Source organism: Amblyomma americanum, chromosome 3 (assembly GCF_052857255.1).
Source record: "Amblyomma americanum isolate KBUSLIRL-KWMA chromosome 3, ASM5285725v1, whole genome shotgun sequence".
NCBI classification, from domain to species: domain Eukaryota; kingdom Metazoa; phylum Arthropoda; class Arachnida; order Ixodida; family Ixodidae; genus Amblyomma; species Amblyomma americanum.
In genome coordinates this window covers 174,046,691-174,069,799 of record NC_135499.1, presented here as the reverse complement: position 1 = coordinate 174,069,799, position 23,109 = coordinate 174,046,691, and the positions used below count along the sequence as shown (strand labels likewise).

The 23,109-nt window shown below is 48.2% G+C and overlaps 1 protein-coding gene across 1 annotated transcript; it reads left to right on the top strand.

Moving 5' to 3' along the window:
• The first annotated feature begins 13,014 nt into the window (after positions 1 to 13,014).
• LOC144123478 (uncharacterized) lies at positions 13,015 to 17,853 on the top strand. Its single transcript, XM_077656299.1, has 2 exons — positions 13,015 to 13,455; positions 16,551 to 17,853. The coding sequence occupies exons 1-2, from the start codon at positions 13,147 to 13,149 to the stop codon at positions 17,529 to 17,531; spliced, it is 1,290 nt and encodes a 429-aa protein (XP_077512425.1). The 5' UTR covers positions 13,015 to 13,146; the 3' UTR covers positions 17,532 to 17,853.
• Positions 17,854 to 23,109: the final 5,256 nt, after the last annotated feature.

Below are 23,109 nucleotides of genomic sequence, written 5' to 3'. Positions count from 1 at the left end.
GCCAAGGCATCGGTATGGGTCAGAGTTTCATCTAGACGAGAAACTCGATCACACTAGCACGTCGCGATTTGAGATCGCGGACGTGAAACGCGGTCTGCTGTGTAGATGCCAAGTACTGCTTGGGCACCACGGGTACCTCAAAACCGCCCCGTTATAAAAAAAAAGTGTGTTATGCTGTGAAATGTGCTTGGAATCGTTGTAAAAAGGCTTCATTGTGCTAAATAAATGAATTAAAGATTGCTTTCAATCATGACCATGCAACGCCGACAGTGCAGCAGAAGTAAATGCGCGTCTCTCATAGCCTGAGTCGCTTTGAGACGTTAAACCCCCATAAAACAAACCAGAAGTAAATGCAAGTAAGCATGCATATAGCATCGGCGGCTGCAAGCATATATTGCGCTCATCGCCACAAGAGTGTCCTTAAATACTGCGAAGGACGCAGAAAGGGAAGACGAGACAGGTAAACACTGCCGACTAGTTTCACCAGCACATCTTCACGATCATAGGTCTTGCTATTCGCCATTTTGGCAACCCTTAATGTGTATACTGTGCTGTCGTCTGATCGTGTCTGTCTGCTACCGCATCTGACAATAACAAAAAATTGGGGACGCTTAAGCTTCACCTTTAGAGCAGAACGTGATAGCCTTATCGGGTCCAGTTCGCATCGCCTAATCAACTGCTTAATTAGCATACTCATAGTTACTCAGATTCGTATCAGTACATGTCGCTAATACACTTCGCACTAAGTCAAGGACTACAACGCATTCACTATAGGTGCACCTTTATTAATGCGAAAGCATTACACGATTCATGAGGCGGAAAATCCGGCGTTATCGACGCCACGCCCGACGGTCCGAAAACCGACGTGACCCCATGACGTCATCGGCAATGCCTACATCACCAGGAAAGAAAGAAAATAAAATTTCTCGCAAAGTGGGTTTCGAACCCGGGCCGGCGCGAACAGATCGGCTTAGCTGGCCACTTCATTAAAGCAGTACGCCCTCGCCGCAGCCGAACAACCCGCGTGCACGCTCGCTTTTGAATTCACAGCACGTAAGTAGTCCTAAGTGCCCTCCGTAATTTTCCGCTTGAACCAACGAGCCTTCGTGGCCTATGGGTGGCGTGCCTGTCTCGGATTCTGAAGGTCTTAGGTTTGATTCCCACCCAAACCCATGTTGACCCAATTTTCTTTCCAGCTTAGTTCTATGTCACATCGGGACTTTTACTCGCCGCGGTGGCTCAGTAGTTACGGCGCACGGCTGCTGACCTGAAATACGCGGGTTCGATCCCGGCCGCGGCAGCGGAATTTCTATGAAGGCAAAATTCTAGAGGCCCATGTACTGTGCGATGTCAGTGTATGTTAAAGAAGCTCAGGTGGTCGAAATTTCCGGAGACCTTCACTACGGTGTCCTTCATAGCCTGAGTCGCTTTGGGACGTTAAACCCCAGTAAAAAGAAGAAAAAAAATCGGGATTTTTCACTTACATCCAAGGACGACAACCCCGGCTTTTTTTTGCGGCACGAGATCCTTAACGCTAACGCGTTAAAATAAACTTCTCAGCAGAATAATTACAGCAAATGTTTGGAATTCTTCTTCGTGCACGAATCCGTTTTCAGCCGAGCACTCGCCCCATCTCGCGTAAAAACTGTCTGGCACCATGCTATCCCGAAATAAGGCTTAAAACCCTGATCGAACTGCCATGGGAATCGAAGCGGGGATAGAACACTATGCCGCCTGCTTACGCTGCTCGCAGTCCAGGACACCATTCTGCGGAATGCGAGTGCTCGGCTAACAACAAAAAAAAAAAAACGGAGAGTCTTAGTAAGGTAGAACTTTGGGCTTGTTGGTTCATAACTTTTGAAAAAGACATAGCGCATGAAGACAGAACAATGCAGAGACAACATAGGACGAGTGTGTTAGCGAACCTTCCCTTGCTCTCTTGCATAAAGAATTTTGTTTCCTCAATTCAAAGTAAAATTTTTCTTCGCGCTGAAAGTTAGAGACCAAAGGGGGAGTTTGTTGTTACCTTTTGTCTGGGGATCTGAATTTTTGTGCATGTGATGTTTTCATGATAACTGTATCGGAGTCCTAATCTTTCCGTTTGTTGCTGCGTGGCTGAGCATGCGCACTGGTTTCCTCGAGTGTGGATTTCAAATAAACCTGCAGTTGTCAGTTAGCGCTCGCCCTGTGTTGACTCTGCACTGTCCTGTCTTCATGCGCTATGTATTTAAAAAAAAAACGTAGAGGTTCAGCTATTCTTGAAGCAAGTTTCACGAGCGTAAGCGCGGTTATGCTTGGTTTTACAAGTGACACGCAGCCGCAGTCGGTGCTGCCGCTTCGTTCTTGGCACGCTTACGCTCTTGCATGGTAAGCTTCTCGACAGCGGGCTAGTCCCGCTTCTCGTTGTTCGTGGGTCTCGACAGCCTGTCTGGCTTGGCTGCGTTCTCTGTCTTTGTCGAGAGTGGCTAGCTGCCGAGCTACATCCGTTGGATGGTCGGATTCGGCCTGACGCTTGCGCTGAAGCGAACGCACAGACGGCCCAGCCGGCGAACGCTCCATGGCGAGACTGAGGGGCGAGCGCCGCGAAGCAGCTGTTATCCCCCTAGAGCAAGTCACGTGATAGCACGACGTGACGTCACTCACACCTGCGGGACTTTGCGCTCCAAGCGAGCTCAAGGTCACGCCTTGGGAAACATGGCGTAGTAGAGCTTACGCTCTAAAAATTATCGGTGCATTGCCTCGCCACCCGCCGCGAAGCAGCTGTTACCCCATAGAGCGAGTCATGTGATAGCGCGGCATGACGTCACTCACACCTGCGAGACTTTGCGCTCCAAGCGAGCTCAAGGTCACGGCGACGGAGATGAATGACCTTGGGAAACATAGCATAGTAGAGCTTACGCTATAAAAATTATTAGCGGTGCATTGCCTCGCCACCCAGTCGGTTGGAATTCGTACCAACGGATGGGGCATGTATGTTCCCTTATGCTTTCGGGTCCTTTTTTTTGCATATAAAATTGTTTTGGCTATTCGCGCAGAAATCTTTCTTTTTTCTCCGCACAACCGCATCTCGCAAAATTTTGTCCCCGGCTGTATGCCTTTGATGGACGAAGAAAATGCACGGACTTCGACGGCGACACGCAAGCAACGCATGCGCACAATGCATCATCTTCCCTTTCCACTGTATCCTACTTGTCTACGTGCGGCCTCTGTTTCTAATGAGTGTCACAGACTCAGATGGCAGCCTCAGAAACAGCGCATCAATCAGGTGCAGAGACCCAGCCCAAGCGGAGGAGGCAGTTATTATGCTCGCAATAACCACGCAGAAAAACACGAATACAATAACGGACTCGCAAGAAGCGTGCAGGAATTACACCAGAGGCAAGATAGGGCAGGCAGCCATTAAGATCCTGAAGGACACCAAAGAAGCAGAAAGGCAACGAAAGCTCATATGGGCATCAGCGCATCAGTCCGCAAAAACGAACGAAGGTGTACAAGCGCAGCACATGCACTCCTACCCCGGGCGTCCCAACAAACGGATGAGGGTAACTACTCAAACATGCTAACCACGTACTCAAAAATCCTACAACACCATAGGCTAGGCAGGAGGGAATACGCGCCCCCGTGTGAAGAACTAGACAAGAACCGAGAAATAACACCGAAAAGAATACACACTAACACATACTCAAACACGAAGATTCCACGAAGTCTACCCAGAAGACGAGCCACAGTGCGCACTCTATGGCATACAGGAGGAGCTATACCATATGGTATGGGACTGCAGATGCAACACGAAAACATAAAGCATAGAAGGACTGACGATTTAAATATGGCAGGAAATGATGTCAAGTTTAGACACGAAAGTTCGGCAGGAGCTTAAAGGGCAACAGCCGCTGCAAGGTCCAATGTACTCCAGTTATATGGGGCCAACCACCACTTCAAGGTTCAATTAAAAATGTTTTCATTATCATCCTCTAATGAATGTCCTCCACGGGAAGTGGAGGAATTGAGAACTATATTTTTCCCAAATAAATACCTACACCAGCTTTCCATCTCCTCTTTGGTCGTCCCTCTTCCCTTCAATGTCCATCTCTAACACCATTCTTCCGACGTATTCTTCATTCGTCATCAAATGACCAAACCAGCGCAGATTTGACCGCAGTAGCTTAGCTCCAACGACAGTCGATGTCGATCCCCACTATTATTTCTACACATTTGAAGCTTAGTCAGTGACTAAAACACGAGATGCATTTTTTTAGCCTATACTTATGAAATCTGCGTTACCCCAGAGGAGATAAAACTGGCGCAGGGACGCAGAGAAAAAAAAAATTACAGCAAATCCGCACAGACGCTGTGGTTTCAGGCTTCTGGCTCACGAACAAGTGGCGGATAGAGAATGTGTTTCGCAAGTGCCATTTTTTGTTTCATGGCGTTATCCGACCGCTGCTATGCACTATATACATTAGGGCGAACATTGTGCCTGTGGGCGCAACGAGCACACGACGGAGTAGATAACATACGGCCCTATAGTACATGCGGTCCGACGCATGTGTAAACCCGAGTATGGACCATTGCACAGTGTCCAAAGACCAAGCGGCCTTCCTTTGAAGTCGGCAACCGCATATAACCGCTCGTAAACTCCTCTCTACCCGGTCGTATATATTTTTGAGCAATAAAGGAAAGAAGGAAGAGTGTCCGTCAGCCTTCGGTGCGACCACTGAGCATGCCGCTACAAGGAAAGTCAACAGGAATGGCAAAAACAGAAACGGCAATAAAAAGTTCGCGAAGAAGGAATCCAATCTAATATTTTAAGTTCATATGAGCTTTTGCCAAGTTGCAATTCATAGGCCAAGCCGCAGCACCTGACTTTAGTATGTTTGAGTCGATTTCGGGCAAGCCTGGCGCGCAGCAAAGTCACTTTTGCGCAGAAATATCCTGGGCGCCTGTGTGAGCTGCATTAGTGCAACGCATGCGCAACGCAGTCATTGTCCGGCACATGGCTGAGCTTTTGCAGGCGCGCAAAGTGCAGCACAAAATCAGCGTAGTACTGGTGTTTGAATTTCGCATGTATTGTAGTTGTCACTTTTTATGCTTGATTCTCTTCCTTTTAATGTATTATACACGTCTCCCTTGCCCTTAGACGATGACAGAGAGGGAAAAAACGTTATGGCTACGCGGTACTGTAGACCCCCTTTTTTTGCCAAATGTCACCCTCGCTGTTGAAAAACATTGAGTACTTCACAACCTTTCTTCAAATTTTGGAAAAAGTTTCATTGAAGTTGTGGAAATGTTAAATAATTTTGGGGAAGGTTACTCCAACGTTTATTTGCAACGTTTGAGAAGCGTTGAATAAAAAAAGGAAATTAGGCTAGTTCCATTAAGATCGTCTAAAAGACGTGTAGTAGACACCCAAAATTAACTGGAAATTCTTGTATGTCGTTGGCTGATTGGAATAAAGGGATCTGCGATTGGTTTCGCCCAACATTTTTTTTTGAAGCCGAGAAAATTTTCCATTACGAAGAGGTAGAGTGCAGCGCTAGCGCGCTCTGCTGTTTTGGCAAACTTTGGTTTAGAATAAATTAATATATAATAATAATAGGTAAATGAGAACTTTAGAGAAAATATCGATGCTTTAATCTGATTTGTTAGAGTTGTCTGTTTCAAAAGGTAAATTTTTTTGCCAAAAATGTATCTAACTTGACCCAAGGAACATTGCTAACGAAAAGGGTTGAGGCTTAATTTGAGGACAACGCAGCCAGCTATGGAAAGGAAAATGATAGGTGTAAAGGGATAGCAAGAGAGCTGAGTTGGTCAGGGAACAAAAGCGGGTTAATGACATCCTAGTCTAAATAAAGAAGAAGAAATGGGCTTGGGCAGAACATGTAATGCGAAGGCAATGTAATCGATGGTTATTGAGGATAACGGACTGGATTACGAGAGGAGGCAAGCGCAGCAATGGGCGACAAAAGGTTGGTGGGCGGACAAGATTAAGAAGTTCACGGGGATAAGGTGCATGGCCGAGGCTGGCATAGGACAGGGTGAATTGGAGATATATATGGCAGAGACCTTCGTCCTGCAGTGGGCGTAGTCAGTCAGGCTGATGATGAAGTAGGGGTGTTGCTACATCAAGGACATACGTCTACGTATAATGTTGGCTGAAAACAATGGAAGTGGTGGAGATGAGGGTACACGTGAGGGTCTGAACTCGCCGCAGAAGGTAGAAGTCTTCCGGGTGAGGTGTTCGTTGCGATGCATGGTCGCCACCATATTTCTTTGCTGGTGGCGCCCCGCATTAGTCAAGGCAGTACCGGCGCCATCTTAAGCACCAACTCCAAGGGCCCTTCCTGGGCGTACGCGCCCAGCGTCGGCGCTCTTGGCGTACGCCAGAACCGGTCTGCGCATGCGCACTGCAGGAGACGCCAGCGATCCTCGGCGAGGCGCCGAATCAGCGCACGGGCGCTCGCGTACGCGTCGGAAGGGGTGTCCGGTTTACAACAATCGGAGGATCGCGGGGCTCTCGGTGACTCCTTTCTTCGTGGCTTGAAGCTCTTTCAGGTTCCCCGAACTCTTCGTAGTGTAAGTTGTTCTTTCATCCCCCCCCCCCCCCCCCCCCCACCCCCAACCCCTTCTCTTCACGGCTTGGAATTCTCTCCGTCGGCTCCAAAGGGGAAGCGAGCTAGCACCAGGAACATGGAGATGCACGCCCCTTTTAGACGCCCGTTCCGGCGTACGCCAAGAGCGCCGACACTGGGCGCGTACGCCCAGTAAGGGCTCATAGAGTTGGCACTTTAGGCTGTGCGTACGGAGATGATGCAACGGCTAATGAGCGGTGCTTGTGAACGCTGCCTGGCAGCTTGTTGTTTTTGCGGTGTTCCTGAACGGAGAATAAGACTGGTTTTGTTAAAGTGAGTGAACAAATCACATAATCCGAGTAATAGACCATTAGCGCACGGCGGAAGCGGTTTTAAGTAGCAGTAGCGGCCAGAGTGACTCCGAAGGGCCTCGCTCCGCTTACTATCCGGATACATATTTTAATACGAAAGCATTATATGGTTCATCAGTCAGAAAATCTAGCCGCAGCGGTGGCTCAGTGGTTATGACGGCACTAAGCTGCTGACCCGAAACACGTCGGTTCAATCCCGGCCGCGGGGGTCGAATTTCGATGGAGGCGAAATTCTAGAGGCCCGCGTACTGTGCGATGTCAGTGCACGTTAAGGAACCCCAGGTGGTCGAAATTTCCGGAGCCGTTCACTACGGCGTCCCTCATAGCCCGAGTCGTTTTGGTACGTTAAACCCCCATAAACCAGTCAGAAAATCCGGCGTTGACCGACCGTCCACGAAAAACGGACTGAGATTCCCGCGTGACCTCATGACGAAAAATATTTTTTTTCTAAAATGGGTTTCGAACCCAGGCCGGCCTGAACAGATCAGCTTCACTGGCCACTGTGTTAGAGTAGTACGCCACCGTCGCCTGATGTGCCCTCCGTAATTTTGTGTTTTGTGGAACCCATATTTCGACTTGTGAACTGTAACTGTAAATGCAATTTCAACTGTGCACACAAAAGTACAGCGCAGCAAAGGAACCGCATGCGCAGCTTCTGATCACGCGATGCTGCGGCTCACCGCATTACACCTACGTCGCGCACTGATCATCGCGCATGCGGTCTGTCTCATGTGTATACCTAAGGCTTTCCACAATTAAAAAAAGGGGGGTTTGAGTTAGAAGAGCGCTTTTTTTTTGGCATAACACTGTCAACGGCGTAGTAAATCAGAACACAGCTAAGGCCTGCAACTAGCAGGCTGGCTAACTATATTGAGTAGTTAACTTTTGAACTATTACCCACCGTAACAAACACCCATATCAGTTTAAAGAACTTCGAAAATGTGGTTACCCTCGGCGCTGCGGCCCAACAAATTCTGGCTACATAGCGCCAAAATACATGCATACAAGCGCATGCGCCTTCGAGAAACTTGCAGGCAAAGCAACCTCTCCAGTGCACGTAGCTCGTCGAAATAGCCAAAATTTGCTGCGCCACAGCGCCGAGGGTAGCCGCTTTTTTTGAAATTCTGAAAACTGATATTAATGTTACTAAGGAGGCCTACACGCCTCTCAATAATTAAGGAGCCTAACAGTAATCGTTAAAAAGTTTACTCAGTATTACTTAACCATCCTGCTAGTTAGCACGCCTTAGCTGTATTCTGATGTACTACGCCGCTGACAATGCTGAACAGAAAAAAGCGCTCTTCTAACTCAGAAAACCTGTTTTTAAAAATTTTGTAGTCTTAGGTGACACACCCTGTATATCTCCCGATGGTGCCTGTGAGCTACCTTGTTATCGCATGGAAGAATTTGAAGTTAAGCAGGTCAAGTCACAAGCGTACCATACATACATGCGTATGATGTTTCTGAAGTTTGCCGTCCTGTCCCGGCGGACGTAAAATCCCACGTCGTGCCTTTTACCTCCGGGACTATGCCATGGCATTGGGTTGCTGATTTGCCTCGTCCATCTCTGGGTACTGAATGTGCGTTGACGGGCATTTTCGCACCTCGCTCTGATCGATGTCGGTGATCACGCTGAGCGGCAGCCGCAGAAAGTCTACGGACGTTTGTGAGAAACGAGCATTGGGATTGTAACGAAGTCAGGTACGAACGTATGAGTGCATATACTGTGGGAACGATCACTAGTGCCGAGATGTTGCGTATGTTGTCTTGTCGTTATTGATATATTTTCTGCACGATTCCCCTTTCTTAATTCACTAATTCATTAATTCACGGTAACAGAAACGACTTGTTAAACAATGCGCAAAGCGATAAACGTACAAAAATCACTTTTCTGACGTCCCGTCTGTTCTGCGCCAGGTAGTGATGCGCTGTGACGGAACGCTCCCCGTGCACTACCTCGGACGCTTAACAGCTGGGCGGCCCAACCCAGCTGTTGTGTGCAAAGTGTTGTGCGCGTGTGTTTTTATTTTATCATTTTCTGTACACGCATACGACCTGAACAACTTTATGTTGACTTTTTGTAAATAGTGTATATATTGAAGAAGCGTAGCTAGTTGGGCCAGTTGGTGCATGGTATGTGGAAAACCAGCGAAAAGGACGCATTCACAAGGAGGAGAAGTACACAGGACAACGCTGTCCAGCGTTGTCCTGTGTACTTCTCCTCCTTGTGAATGCGTCCTTTTCGCTGGTTTTCCACATAGTGTATATATGTCCTCTCCCTATGTCCCCTCACCTCTTTCATTTCCCTTCTTCATACTGCCTTCTATCATTTCTTTCCGCTGGCCCAGCTCAGGTGCCGCCGATGCAGTGATGGCAGGTGCCGGGGTGAGCAAAAATCTTTTAACTTCTTTTTGTTATATTTTTTTTTATTAAACACTTACTACTACTACTAGATCGTTCACCATACACACATGCGCTAGAAGTCGTCGAATTGGTGAATAACGTCAAGGAGTGCCCAGAAGTTTGCAGTGTCCATATTGTGCCAATATTCCGATTGCAACGTACAAACCGAGTTCGCGTTTGCGGACCTACCCATAATGTGTTAAACGTCTTGATGCCACCGCTATCATCCAACTGATAACCAGGTAAAATTTAACGCAAAACTGAGGTAAATTTACCATCTCTGTGATGGAACTGCGTCATTAATTCACGGTAACAGAAACAATTTGCTAAACAATGCGCGAAACGATAAACGTGCAAAATTCACTCGTCCTGCGCTTGTATCCTGCAGGTTCAACATCAGTTTCTTCTGTGCGCCTACCACCCACGAAATGGGTTGAACATAGCCGAGAGTTCGTAATTGGTATATATGAATACTTTACCGTTTACGCAAGACGTCTACTGGGAGTTTAATTCCAGGTCGGCGGGAAAGCGGTGTATCAGAAACATATTGAAACTGCATTGGGACTGTCCCTTGTTGTGCTCGCGCTTCCTTCCTGCTGTGGAATTCGGCGAAGTGGGGCATCGGGAGGATTTCCTGAGGACCACCGCGAGGGTGGGTGAGCCCTCCGGGGGGGACGTGACTGCAGGACTGCCAGAGGGAACGACGACAATAGCGTCCCCACGTGTTCGAACAGGAATGCCGGAAGCATCGACGATAGCGTCCCCATAGCGGCGATAGCGTTCATCAGGAATGCCAGCGACGACCATAAGCGTATTCGTTCCGGTCCTCGCCAGGATGAAGCGCGGTATCAGTGTGGTCCCCTTCAGTCACGCTGGATTTGAACAATTGCCCGAGTGCCGCACCTTCGACAGAGCTTCCGCGTTCCGGTCAAAAGTGCAAGCTCTTTCGACACCTGCGGGGAGACAGCCTGCATTCCTGTGTCATGCAGGTGCCCTCCGGACGCACGTGCGCGGCCACCTGGAAGCCGCGGGGACGACAACGTGACCGGGTCCTATTCCCTTTCCCTCGACCGAACTGAGAGAGAACATCAGGACCGCCCTGCCGTGGGTGGTACCATCAGTGCCATCGTGTGATTGGACGTCATTCTTCTAACTGTATTCCCCAGCTAGGGATCTGGGAAATACGAAGAGTATTTAAGGAGCTGCTGGTTTGATACCAGAGAGAGCCGCCTTCTTGAGAGGTATCAGAGACTCCCGACTCCTAAGAAGCTCTCTTTACTGAGAAGCACTCTCAGTTGCCCGTACTTGTACATAATGTAAATAGTCCTTGTATAAAGTTTCCAAGTTTTCTTCCTCCGATAGTCCTCGTCTCTTCTCCGGCCCAGTCACGATACCTGAATCCCAACTGGTGGCAGCGGTGTGATGCTGCTACCTGAATTCCAACAACTGGTGGCAGCTGTGGGATGCTGCTACCTGAATTCCAACACCCTGCTCGCTTCCCGAACGCACTATTGGGGGTCCGCTTCCGATTTATTTGATTATTTGTGCAGTCAATAACGCAGTGCTGTCCCGACGACCTTTAAACCGTGAACGGCATTATTAAAGCGATACAAATCTTTTAAACGGCAAACGCTTGACAAAAAAAGCTGCCCTGCAATGCATAAAGCGCACGACTGCACAGCCCATTTAACTGGCAGCAATGAAATGGCGGCAAAGGTGATGGCTGGTGATGCCTAAAGCCTAGGGTTATTGAGTATTTTCCTCCTCCCCAGCTTGCCACAGTAAAATGGCGGATAGGCGCCTGTTGAGACGCAAGGTTTCTAGGCGTGCGGCGCAGTGAGTGGATAGGGGAGATAGAGCTCAGGGTGAAGAGGTCCCACTAGGTGAGTATAATCGTGAGCTAGAGTATCATCCCTGATGTTTCCAGCCAGGCCCATCGTGGCTGGGGACTCAAGTAATGACGTGGTCTTGTTGGAGTATGCCCCAAGATGCGGAAAGCTTGCCTTGGGACGCGACCGCTTGTGCAAGCGGGCAGGCGGCCTGTGAGTCGGAGAAGATATATGAACTCTGGGAATTGAGCGCCGCCGAGTTTAATGGTTAAAGGCGATAGCGATCGCTTCGGCGGCACGGGAGTCTGGTGGCCGGAAGCAAGCGGCCAGACATGGAGTGTTGGTGCATTCAATGCTGCGCAGGCGTATGCTAGGAGGCAATATCCAGGTAGATGGCTGTGGTGTCTTGTCTATATACTGCTTGCGATGATGTCGAAAGCGGGCCTGTCTTTTGGTCGTTTGAAGTTCATGGTGCACGTGGCGGGGGATAGGGTCAAGGTGGAGATGGGTGCGGATAAGAGAAGGAGGGGAGAAAATAGAGGAACGCCGTCGTGGAGACAGGAATGGACATGGCGGCTCTCGTCAAAACTTCTAATTAAGCCATAGCCTAGGTCAGCCAGCAATTTTTTTTATTATCCAGATGACCGTTGCGAGTGCGGAGGCTAAATCGCGCGACCGCGAAAATCTGGCGTGCAAGCTTCAGAATGCATCTCTACAATAAAAAAGGTGATACGGCCAATACTTACAGGGAACTACTTCACACAGCGATCCGCCGATAACACAACTTACTGTGTACGCCACTGCTCACGGCCGTCCCTGCGCGTATCACTTGCAAGTCGTCCGGGTCGCTCGTGACAGCTCCTCGGTAGTTCTGGCGTATACAAGAAATGGCGCGCATCAAAGTTACGAAAACGGCAATACTGATATTTATTTTGCTGTCCCGCTTCCTTAAAGGGGCTCTGAACCGCCTTCCGAGGAGAGCACATTAACTCACTTAATCACTGCACTGTTGCCATGAAAACCAGAGCCAAATAATAGTCTTCTACACGCAGCAGACGGCCCAAAATCACGCGTCAAAGTTGGCGAGCCCTTCCCGGCGACTTTTTCATACTCGCACCCTCCTCCGTCCCCCGCATCTGCGTAGACAAGGTGAGAGGTGGTCATTGGTTAGATTCTTTCAGACGTCAGGCAGCTACCGTGGCCGCGGCCAATAAGCCGCTTATCTCCGGCGGGTCGGGAAGCTCCGCTCCCAGAGGGAGGTCGGCGAAGGAGCGCCTACCTTCCAACGTGCAAAAAGTGACGAGAGGAGAGGGAAAGGCGCGAATACGCTGAAATTCAAATTTTAACTACAGATAACTTAGCTTCTACAAAGCGCATTTAAAAAATCCTTGCTGGACACTATTCGTGAAGCAGCGTGCTTCAATATCCCAGGCATGCCGCAACTTTAATAGAGCACCCTTCACAGCCCCTTTAAAAACAGTGAGAGCAACACACTTGCCTTTTCATCGCCAGCTTGTTATGCCAGCCGAAGTGGCGTCCACGTGCCACACGTACGACTTGCAAAGACGCCCGAAGAGAAAGCGAGGGAGAGAGTACACCGAGCCTCGTGGTGCCGGCAAGTGGCACCAGACTTCGACGCCACGTGCAAGGCCAAGCTAGTGTGCCAATGAATTTGGCAGACACCCACTTCCCTTTCCTTACCTTCATGGACATCAAACCCGACAAGGACATCAAAGTGAATACACGGGGCTAGAACAGCAGAAGGAGCCAGACCACTGCCCATCAGCATCAGCGCCCCGAAATCGCTTCACCGTGAATCATCATCATCGGAACACGGAAGCTCGTGGCGCGCAACCAATGGGCCACCAGCGACCAGGCGAAACGGGGCTGAGAGAAATGGTGGCGGCGGCCAGCTGAGCGCCGTGGTGACAATGAGAGCGCAGCCGGGCGCGGAATGATGTCCGCCGCTCCACCATGGTGTCGTCGTGGCAGACGACCGCCTTCTACTCGTCGCTGGCCCTGTGGACCGTGGCCGTGCTCTTCGTGGCCCCCGAGACGCAGGAGGCCCGCACAGGCTGGAAACGCAGCGGTGGCGGCGCGCACGACCACATCCTGCTCAGCTGGCGCAACGTCTCCATCACGCTGTTCTGCGCGGCCATCATGTGGGTAGGGTACCGCCAGCTGCGCCTCTACATGGACGAGATGGCCGACGCTCTGGCCGCAGGCCAGACGGGTCTCAACCCGTACAACGTCCACGATGCCGGCATGGGAATGTTCGCAAGTGTACGTCCGAACGCCTCTGCGGCGCCGCATGCTTTCCTGAAGCTCATGTAGCTATCCTTGCATCAATCATTGCCTTCTACTGCCCCTATTTAATTTGCGATAATGCCTGTAGCGTGTCAGGTATGGATCGTACTTAGGGGCGTTCTCAAGCGTCTGATCCCTTTTTCAAATCTATCCTAGAACGCTATCATTTGCTACTTTGTGACAAAAACAAGTTATACCTCCTCCACATTGTCGCTCATACCGCACACGTGACTGGGGAAGGAGACAGATGGCGATTTATCCCTTGTTACCACAGTAACTGCAGTTAACGATAACACTATATCCAATGTTACTGTCACGCTTCTCAGCGTCAACGCCAGACCTCTCAGTGCGGAGTGCAGTTGTACTAGCACTGGAGATTAAAATGCATGCTAATAATATATGTTTACCGTACCGCCTTTCGCCAGGACTACGTCACGATGTTAACCAGAGTTCTTGTTCAACGCGCCTTCGTGTTCGAGAGCTCCTGTTTTGGAATTCATTGCAGATGTGAGCAGCTTGTTATATGCAGCCGAAACAGATGATTTCTCACATTTTCCGTTGTCTTCTTCAACACATACGAACATACAAGTGGGCACAGTTGTGTCACATATGGACCTCCTGCATGTTTGTAAACAAACGAGGTGGCGCTGCAGTCACTAGCGAGCTCGTGGTAGGCAAAAGGTCGGGGAGTGGCGTCGCGGATAGGTGTTGAGCGCGGGTTTTCAAGGCTTGTAGGCGCGTTTCCAGTTTCTGCGAATCATAGCAATGGTCGATGCTTCCAACTTAGTAATTTGTTGAAGTACACGAGCTCGCGTTGGCCACGTGCGGCCTATAAAGAGAAATAGTTTGCCACTATTGTATATATGGTTAGTAGTAAACATGTAGAAAGCGTTCCTGCCGTTTATTTATGCGCTAGGCATTGAATAAAACAAGTTTTGACACTCTGCACTAGCCGGAATGATTTTACTTCGGGACAATAGTGAGGGGAAGTGCTGGCCTTGTTTCGTCGGAGCAGACGTGCGCTCATCGTCTGCTGACATATGTACGTGTCGCGCTGTGCGAAAAGTGGGGACAGCGTCGTGTCCCTGATCTCCTCTGTCTCGCTTAGCGCTGTTTTTAGTCGCATGACCACGCACCAGCCAGGCCGATTTGTCCTCTTGTTAAGCTGGTCGATTTGGTGAAAATTTTTGATTTCTAGAATTATTTCTTTCTTAGCCCTGAAGTCTAGTTTCGTGACGAAAAATTATAGCAAAATATTGAGTACAAATTTATAAATTACGCTTTTTAGAAGTGCGGTCGTCAAAAATTGTGAGGTAATTTCTTTGATTTCAGTGCCGCATTTCTTTGACCAAAGCGAAAGCGAAGATGCCATAAACTTTAAGGTTCGTTTTGTGACCTCTCACATTTTCTGCGACTGGATCACTCACCTTCGTAATTCGCATGAAAATCAAATGATTCTATTTGTCGCAAACTATTCCTGAGACGTTGAGGAGCGTAATAAACCTCTCGATTTTTTCCCTACACGTGCAGTACTGTGTTAGTTATTTCTTGTAAGAAACGTTTTCATGTAACTATGCATGCATAAGTACTGATCATATAGAAAAAGAACTAATCGCGTCATCGTACAGAACAGGGCTTTATGTACATGCTGGCATAAAAAAACTGCGCACTATCTACTCAATTATTTGAGACCTTGGGGGGACTTGACGACGGTGTTAATTATAATTACCCAGAACTGCACCAGGTATAGCTATAAATAAAAGGAATTACTGAAACTAGCGTAGGAATTTGATATTTGCACCAAGTTTAGTTACATATCGCATGCATGAATAACGAAAACACTTTTCATTGCCGCGTCCCCTCTCAATCTCGCCACGTGTCTGTTAGTAGCACGCCTGCGGCTGCTTCTTTCCAAACAAGCTTCGCGATCATGTACTACCTCATGAAACATGACACATGCATGATGCAATGAAAAAGCATATGGCGTTTAGCATACTTAAGGTACGCTATTCTAAGCACACCAACGCGACCGCGCAAGATTGACACAACTTACCAGACTTCTTTCTACTCGAATGAAATAATTACGTCGCCATATCAAGAAACAGTTTCAAGTAAATATTAAATGTCATAAAACGCGCCATTAAAAAATGGTGTGCTATTAACAAAAACGCATTCCTTGGGGGCGAGTGAACCTGTCGGCGCCCCGTGCACTCCGGCTCAAGGTGATAAGTACGTGTGCAGCTGCATATGTCTTTTTTTTTCCTTGAGCAATTATCAGCCTACTATCCTGAAGTTCAGGTGAATGAACGCAGTAACTTGCATGCTATTAAGTGCATTGAGTGGCAGTGCCTATCGAATCCCAGACTTCGCGCTTTACTACCGTGGCCCAATGCCTGTTAGCCAGTTTCCGAATGCGGCATTTATGCGCGAGAAACCTATCGAGGCTAATTTAATATTTTTTATGCTACTACGCGGATCCAGCAGTGACGCAGCTGGTCAATACATGCTGCTTCTGTAGTTCACAGGCTTGAAGCAGCCGCCGGTAGCTGCGGCAGCTGCGGTAGGCACGGGCAAGCGGAACCTGTTTTGCCTACCATGCGAAAGTCGCTGCTAACATCAGCGCCACCGCATCTTCGTGACGTCGCGGGGTGAAGGAGGTCCATATGTAGAAGAGTATAATGGCATGCAATAACTTTGCGTGCGATAAAGAACAAAAACAATTTTTTTGAGGTCGCTGTGCGTCGGGACGTGTCTGGAGATACTGACCCCAAATACATAGCACGGGACTTCGGTGAACAGTGCACCGGGGTGATTTAAAAACGAGTTCATGTACAGCTTCGAAACGACCCCAGGCAACCCAAGGGCTGGCCCGCTTCCGCAGTTATGCTTATAGATCGAGCGCCCTGTCAGGCAGTAGTCGAGACTCCATGCTGCACAGAACTTAAAGTGACAGAGGTACACTGAAAACAGCTACCCGGCTGCGCCAAAATCATTAAATTATACGACGCAGGTGCGCTTAGGCTTACACAGCGCATTCACCGCACTGATACCATTCGGCATGCACCACGCAGGACAAGGTGACGATGACCCGCAGCGTGCTCAACTGCCACGACAAGGCTACAGACTTCCTCGCGTCGTACAGCGCAGACGTAAACGAAATAGAAGAAAAGCTCCGGGCCAGCTTCCGCCTGCTAATGGATGACATCAACAGCTGGAGCAACGAAGTCGCCATGATCGCCCGCGAACTGCGAACAACAGTGTCGTCCGTGCCGGCACCGCCGACGGGCCCCGCGCCAAACAACCCGGGCGCCCCCCCGGGCCCCGACCTGGGCAAGACCATGAGGAGCCTGAGCCTGGACAACGCTCCCTTTGAAGCCCAGTCCTCGTTGCCGAGACCGCCGACGGCCATCAACGGTTCGTCCACGCCGCAGAGCTCGCCCCTGGCCAAGGGTACCGACAAGAGCATGCTGGTGACAAAGAACCGGCGCCAGGGCAAGTTCCCCGGCGGCAGCTCGTCGGGCGAGCGCATGTCGCGGCCGCCACCCAAACTGCTGGGCACGCAGGCGGACCGCGACATTGAAGAAGTGGACGTCTACCCTGCGACACGCCCCGCCACTCGCAACGTGGCATCGGCGCGCAACGCTCGCCACGCCGATCCGGTGCGCGAGAACACTATCCTGAACGTGCGCAAGCGCATGAACGCTCGCAGTCCCGCCGAGTACAGCCCCGAGCGCCACGCGTTCGACGAGCCGCGGCCGACGGCCGAGAACCTCCGCCTCGAGCTCGAGGAAGGGGCCCTGCATTCATCGCAGGGGCTCCTTCCCGACGACCTGATCTCCGCCACACCGCCGACGAACGCGGCGGAGCCGAGCCAGGTCGTTCCTTGGAACGGCGGCGACGACACCGAGAAGGACGTCTCGCCGTCGCCCAAGGTTCCGACAAGCGATGCCGCGGTGCCGCCGCAGAACAAGACCGACAAGGTCGGACATGCGCAGAAGGAACGCTCGGAGCCCATGCCCGGCGACGAGCAGATCACGGGAGACAGGCTGTGAGGAAGGGCACGGCAGATCTTAGCACGGCAATTCCAGCCCACCGAGAAGAGCCTTCGTTTGAGCCTTATGATAGTTTGACAAAGGCTGAGAGTGCACATCATCCGTGCTTACAAAACTGAGAGCAGGAAAATGTGCTTCAAATCTGCCGCCTCGACAAAAAAAAAAAGATATACCAGTACAGCCAGTTGCTCAGCGAAAGTGGATCTAGATAAGTTATTTGAACAACGGTCAGCTGAAGGGGATATATGCAGAAGCAGCCGTTCTCGACTGCTCTTGATTGGACTAAACAGTACAGTAAAATGTTGCTTCTTGTTTGCTGCCACTTCTCTCGTCCAAACTGGCGAGGTTAGAAGCTCTCAAAACATTTTCCATCATGTTTCAGGTTATGTTAGGTTATCGGGGTTTAACGTTGCAAAGTGACTCAGACTATGAGGGATGCTGTAATGAAGGGCTCCGGAAATTTTGACCACCTGGGGTTCTTTAACATGCACTGACATCGCACAGTACGCAGGCCTCTAGCATTTCACTTCCATCGAAATGCAGCCACCGTGGCCAGGATCGAACCTGTGTGTCTTTCGGGTCAGCAGCCGAGCACCATAACCACTGAGCCATCACGGCAGCGCTCATCATGTTTCACAACCACCATCACGCAAGAGCTTTCATACTCTTGATATATTACAGCATGTGGAGTTAAACCTCCCCAAGTGACAGGGGCTGCGAGAGATGCCATAGAGGAGAGCTCCGGATTATTTGTGGCCACTTGGGCTTCTTTAAAGCGTGTTTATTACTGCTATAGATTGCTGTTGACTATTTTTTGCAGCGTAGCAAAAATTTTGTCACGAAGAAACAGCCTGTATAGAAATAACGGAGCTCTAACATATTGGATTGAAACATCGCTTAGCCGCATACAAACCCATCGCGCTGGCTCAGCGCGAGCTGAGCACGAGGGCACGAGATCAGATCCTGGCTGCAGTGCAGCCGCATTTAGATGGAGATGAAGCAGAAAAGGCGCCTGCGTGCAGTGTGATATGTCGACGCACGTCAACGAACCTCAAGTGGTCTGAAATTAATATGCGTCCTTTCCGGCAGCATCTGTTCCCGCATGGCAAGATTGAGATGTCCACCAAGAGTGCGACAATTACCTATACTTTTCTCATAAAACATTTGCAATTCACAACTATCTCACTTCTAAGCGGGCACGTCAACTGCATTGTGAGGGATGGGATGAAGGAGGGAGTGAAAGAAGGAAGCCCCATAATGAAGGGCACTGGAATACTTTAGACCAACAGCGGATTTTTCGTGCACCAGCACTGTACAACACACGGCCACCTTCTGTGTTCTGTCTCCATCGAAACAAGGCCACCATGCAGGGCAATTGAACTTGTGTACTCGGCTCGGTAGCCGAGCACCCCTGACTACTGAGCGACAATGGTGGGTCTACCACACTGGGCCAATCGAGTGGCTAGGTAGGAATGCTCATCTACCACTGTGTAAGCACAGCAGGCACCAAACTGCTTCTGTGTATGCTTGTCCCCGCTATGTTAAACTCAAAACACAACTCATTTTGAAGGGCACATAATATATGTACTACCACAGCGTAATACAGGTCATAGAAGGTCACCAATGCGAAATTTAAGAGCACAACCATTCACATGAGGAGTATGCCCCAACATTCATGCTTTGAGCCTGTGAACTGCCTTGTAGTAGCCGCCTAATGCACAAAGCTGAAACAAAAGTGGCAGTCCATTTAATGTTTATTCAAGTGGGAATTCCTTTCCGATTCACTGATTTCCATCGCAGCTGTCGCGTATACTATACTAAAATTCAGAAAATCTGCAGAGTGACGCAATAAGTACATAGAACTTGCATATAGAAGTTGCCTTGTAATATACCCGCAGGTAAGACAAATCAGGTGCCGCCATGCCCATTTGTTTATCACTACATGTTCTCTCCTTTACTTACCCCATGCTGTACAACAGTTTGTCAGTAGTTTATAATAGCCACCTAGGATCCATACACACACATATGCATGCACCCACTTTCACATCCAGTTTACATGGAGAGAGAGAGCACAATTATATCTTCAAGTAAGCATGAGTCCCTCCTTTTGTTAAGATGAGGCAGCAGAGGTGTGGCAACTGTGTTATTGATATATGTAGGTCGGCTGCCAGGCTAGCTTCACAATTAAGGCTAAGCAACCTACAACTGCACTGTACACCATTGAGTGTAAATGCGTACCGTTGCCACCTTTTTTCATCTCTCACTACAATTTCTGGTCCCTTTCCTGATAAATGGCAACCAGTGGACACAGATAACACTGTTGCCATTCATTGCACAACAAAAAGAAACAAACAAAAAAGATAATACTAGTGCAAAAGGATGAGTGCTATGAACACACTATGACATAGCTGATAATGTTGATAGCCCATTCACCCATTTAAAGGTTCATGCCCATTTCTACAACACCACACAGTACAGCGATGTCCCTATTGGAACATCAGTACATCAGATGAACAGCAAGCACCTACCTAAGCTGATGTGGCATTCAATATCATGAATGTTATGTACAGAATGGATACATGTGGTGATTCACCATAGAGTGCACTCAGCAGTGAAGGGTTGTCCCTTACTACCCTGTTACACTCACCTGGTCGCTGCCATTTCCTTGAGAGTGCAACAATGCTGAACAAGTACAACGCTGTAATGTTCATTACACAGCTACGTCAAAGCTACAGAGGTGCGTTGTGCAATTTGCCAAGTGTAGCACCGCGTGGTCAGAACGTGCTAAGCAAGGAGGAGGGATTTAATATCGGGGGTTTTGTAGCTAAAGATCGGAGAGCTAAAAAGAAAGCTGAAAAAAAACAACAACACTCATGCCTTTTTTTTTTCTTTGCGAAGCACAGAAGGCGGGAAAACCAGGGCATGGTCTTGAACAAAAGTAATAAACAACCATTCCTGTGAACACTGAAATTGTGATGGACAGCTGCATAAGAAGAAAAAATGCAAAGAATGGCATCTTATCCAGTATTACATTTCAGAATTATGAGGTTTAGCCGTGAAATCTTTACTTAGCGGATCATGAAGACCTAAATAACCGAAGTGCTAGTTACCACTTTGCTGTATTCTCGCGTTGTGCCTCCTGTTTTTCAACTCAATCAAGCACTGGTCAAGACGCTACAACAGCAGTGTGGTTCTGTTTTTCACTTAAGAACATGGCTACATGTAGTGAGAGTTTTAAAACTGGGTTCTTAATTTAGCTGTGATTTCCTCTCTACCACTTATCTATGCATAAAAAATTGCTTCATTTATAAAATGTGGCTTGTATTGTTTTCTGGCATTGGAAACATTACCACACTCTTGTTTTTCATTTCTGGAATATTTCTTAGCTGCCAAGCATTGTGATGTTAGAAAGAAAAAAATGTACAATTCCATCACATCCCTCTGTTGCATTGAAAATTGAGCAGAGTTCTTTATATACTCGATCACACATTACGACTTCTCAAAAACACAGCATCGTTAGCTTTAATCACCTTGCGACAGACAAAAGGTAAGCCCTTGGCCAGACCAACCCAACGTAGCAAACGGGGAAATGCTGTTTATGATCGCCAAAATGCAGATATCAAGTTGCTCGTGTTGTCTGTAACAAGATGGCAAACACTTTTTCAGTGCTGAACTCTACAATAACCTTAGATCTTTGCAGACATACACCGTACTTATTCTCATAATTTGCATACCCCTAAAGGCCAATTCACACGACGAACTGCTCGCCCACAGAACAGGTGTCACATGACGTTCCACTCCGTAATGGCTGTGCATGGTCCGGGTAGGGGGAAAGGTCTTAAAGCATCCTTAAAGTCACGCCTTCACCAACAACTGATACAGTATAGACACTGATATAGCAAAGGTTTCTGCTGATTCGAACACCTTTACTACAGAGGGATTGTAATGTATATGTGATGCAGAATTCGCGAAAGAAAGGCCTTCATTGTCAAACTCTAGGCATACTCGGCAAAAAACTGTTGGCATATTGTTATTTCGAGTACTTTTTGGTGCTTGCAATATTTCTGGAAAAATACATTTTCTTCTTTTTTTCCAGCATTCGAAATTTCCGGAAATTTTACATCATTATCCACATTACAAAAGCTTTCAGAGGGCAAAACCTCAGCTTAAAAATGGCAGGTATCAGTTCTTCCACCAGCATACTGCACAAAAAATCTACAGTGCAGTAGTGCTGTTAAATATGTTAGCATACCAAGCTTGGGTCCAATTCATGACGCAGCCCATGCAGCATAGATTCCATGGCTGAAGATTCAACAGCTGAAACAGTACTAAGAATGCTAAACTGACAAGTGTTTTATATTGACGAAAGCATACATTAGCACATTAGTATTTGTTCCCTTGGAAGGACACAGTCCAATCAAATAGCATGGTGATTTGATCGAACCCAAACAGCTTAAAAAGTTCATTGCGCTTGCCAAACCTGCATGGTTCACTGGCGCAGATATAGATTACTTCTGCGCATTAGCATTACATGTGAAAGTGGCTGTGTAGTGAGCAAGCAAACAGTTACATGACATCCTTATTTACTGAGCAGCACATAATACAGCCAGCAAGTACAGCTTCTGCTTAGGCAAAAAAAAAGTAGTAAGTCTTTATGCAAAATATTTTAAAATGTAGTAAGGTAGCAATTTTGAAAACATTTCACCAGCAAGAACCCAGAACGATCTAGTATTATATTAGTTCATTATCATTACATTGTTATTAATACATTATGTGTACTTCATTGTACTTCACAGTAATTATTTCAAGAATATTTCATGAAATACATGGCATCCTGGACAAAAGCTGCCTGTAAGGCTTGACTGGGTCCATGAATCACATACTTGCAGCAGTACCCAAGTTGTCAAGACAACCTTTTCATTGGATTGCTAAATACTTCTCTTCAGAAACTTTGCTGTACAACATAACTACTATGAAACTGTAGTCTACAGTAATTAGAAAGGTCCAACAGAGCCTGTACGTGTCCCTCTGTGAAAGGTAGGAATTTGCAGGCCATATCACATGCGTACCTCTTCCTCTTGCGTGTGCGGTGCTGAAATTGACCCAACTGTACTTCATCTCATGAGTTATTTGTTGCACTGTTAAAGGCAGACCCCGCTCGTATAATCTGGGCCATGGAAGACAAAAAATAGTCCTAATATTTCAGCAGTGTTGTTACTGTTTTTCAAACAATTATAACAGAAATTGAAAAGGTATTTCGTGATGGTGCTTTGAAAGTATACCGAGCGTTTCATTCACTGGTGAAATCATAAGAAAAAGTCCGCCTGAACACGGCACCGTGGAGGCTTGCTGTGAAGTGGTCCGCCGCCATTCATAAACATGGCGTCCGTCGAGTCGGCCGAGTCTCCTGCGTGCATCAGCTCAAAACTTGTGCCTTTTCCTTCGCAGGGATGGAGCCACCAGTCATGGGGGTAAGAGGCGCGAAGGAACATGTTTTGCAGTGCATGACGTTTTCACTGGCTCAGATCACCGCAGCCCTACACTGCTGCAAACAGCTTGAGAGATAGAGTACAAGACC

Coding starts and splice junctions, on each gene's coding strand:
- LOC144123478 (XM_077656299.1), top strand. CDS start 13,147: ATGGTGTCGTCGTGGCAGACGACCGCCTTCTACTCGTCGCTGGCCCTG. Junction 13,456..16,550: donor GCATGGGAATGTTCGCAAGT/GTACGTCCGAAC, acceptor TGCACCACGCAG/GACAAGGTGACGATGACCCG.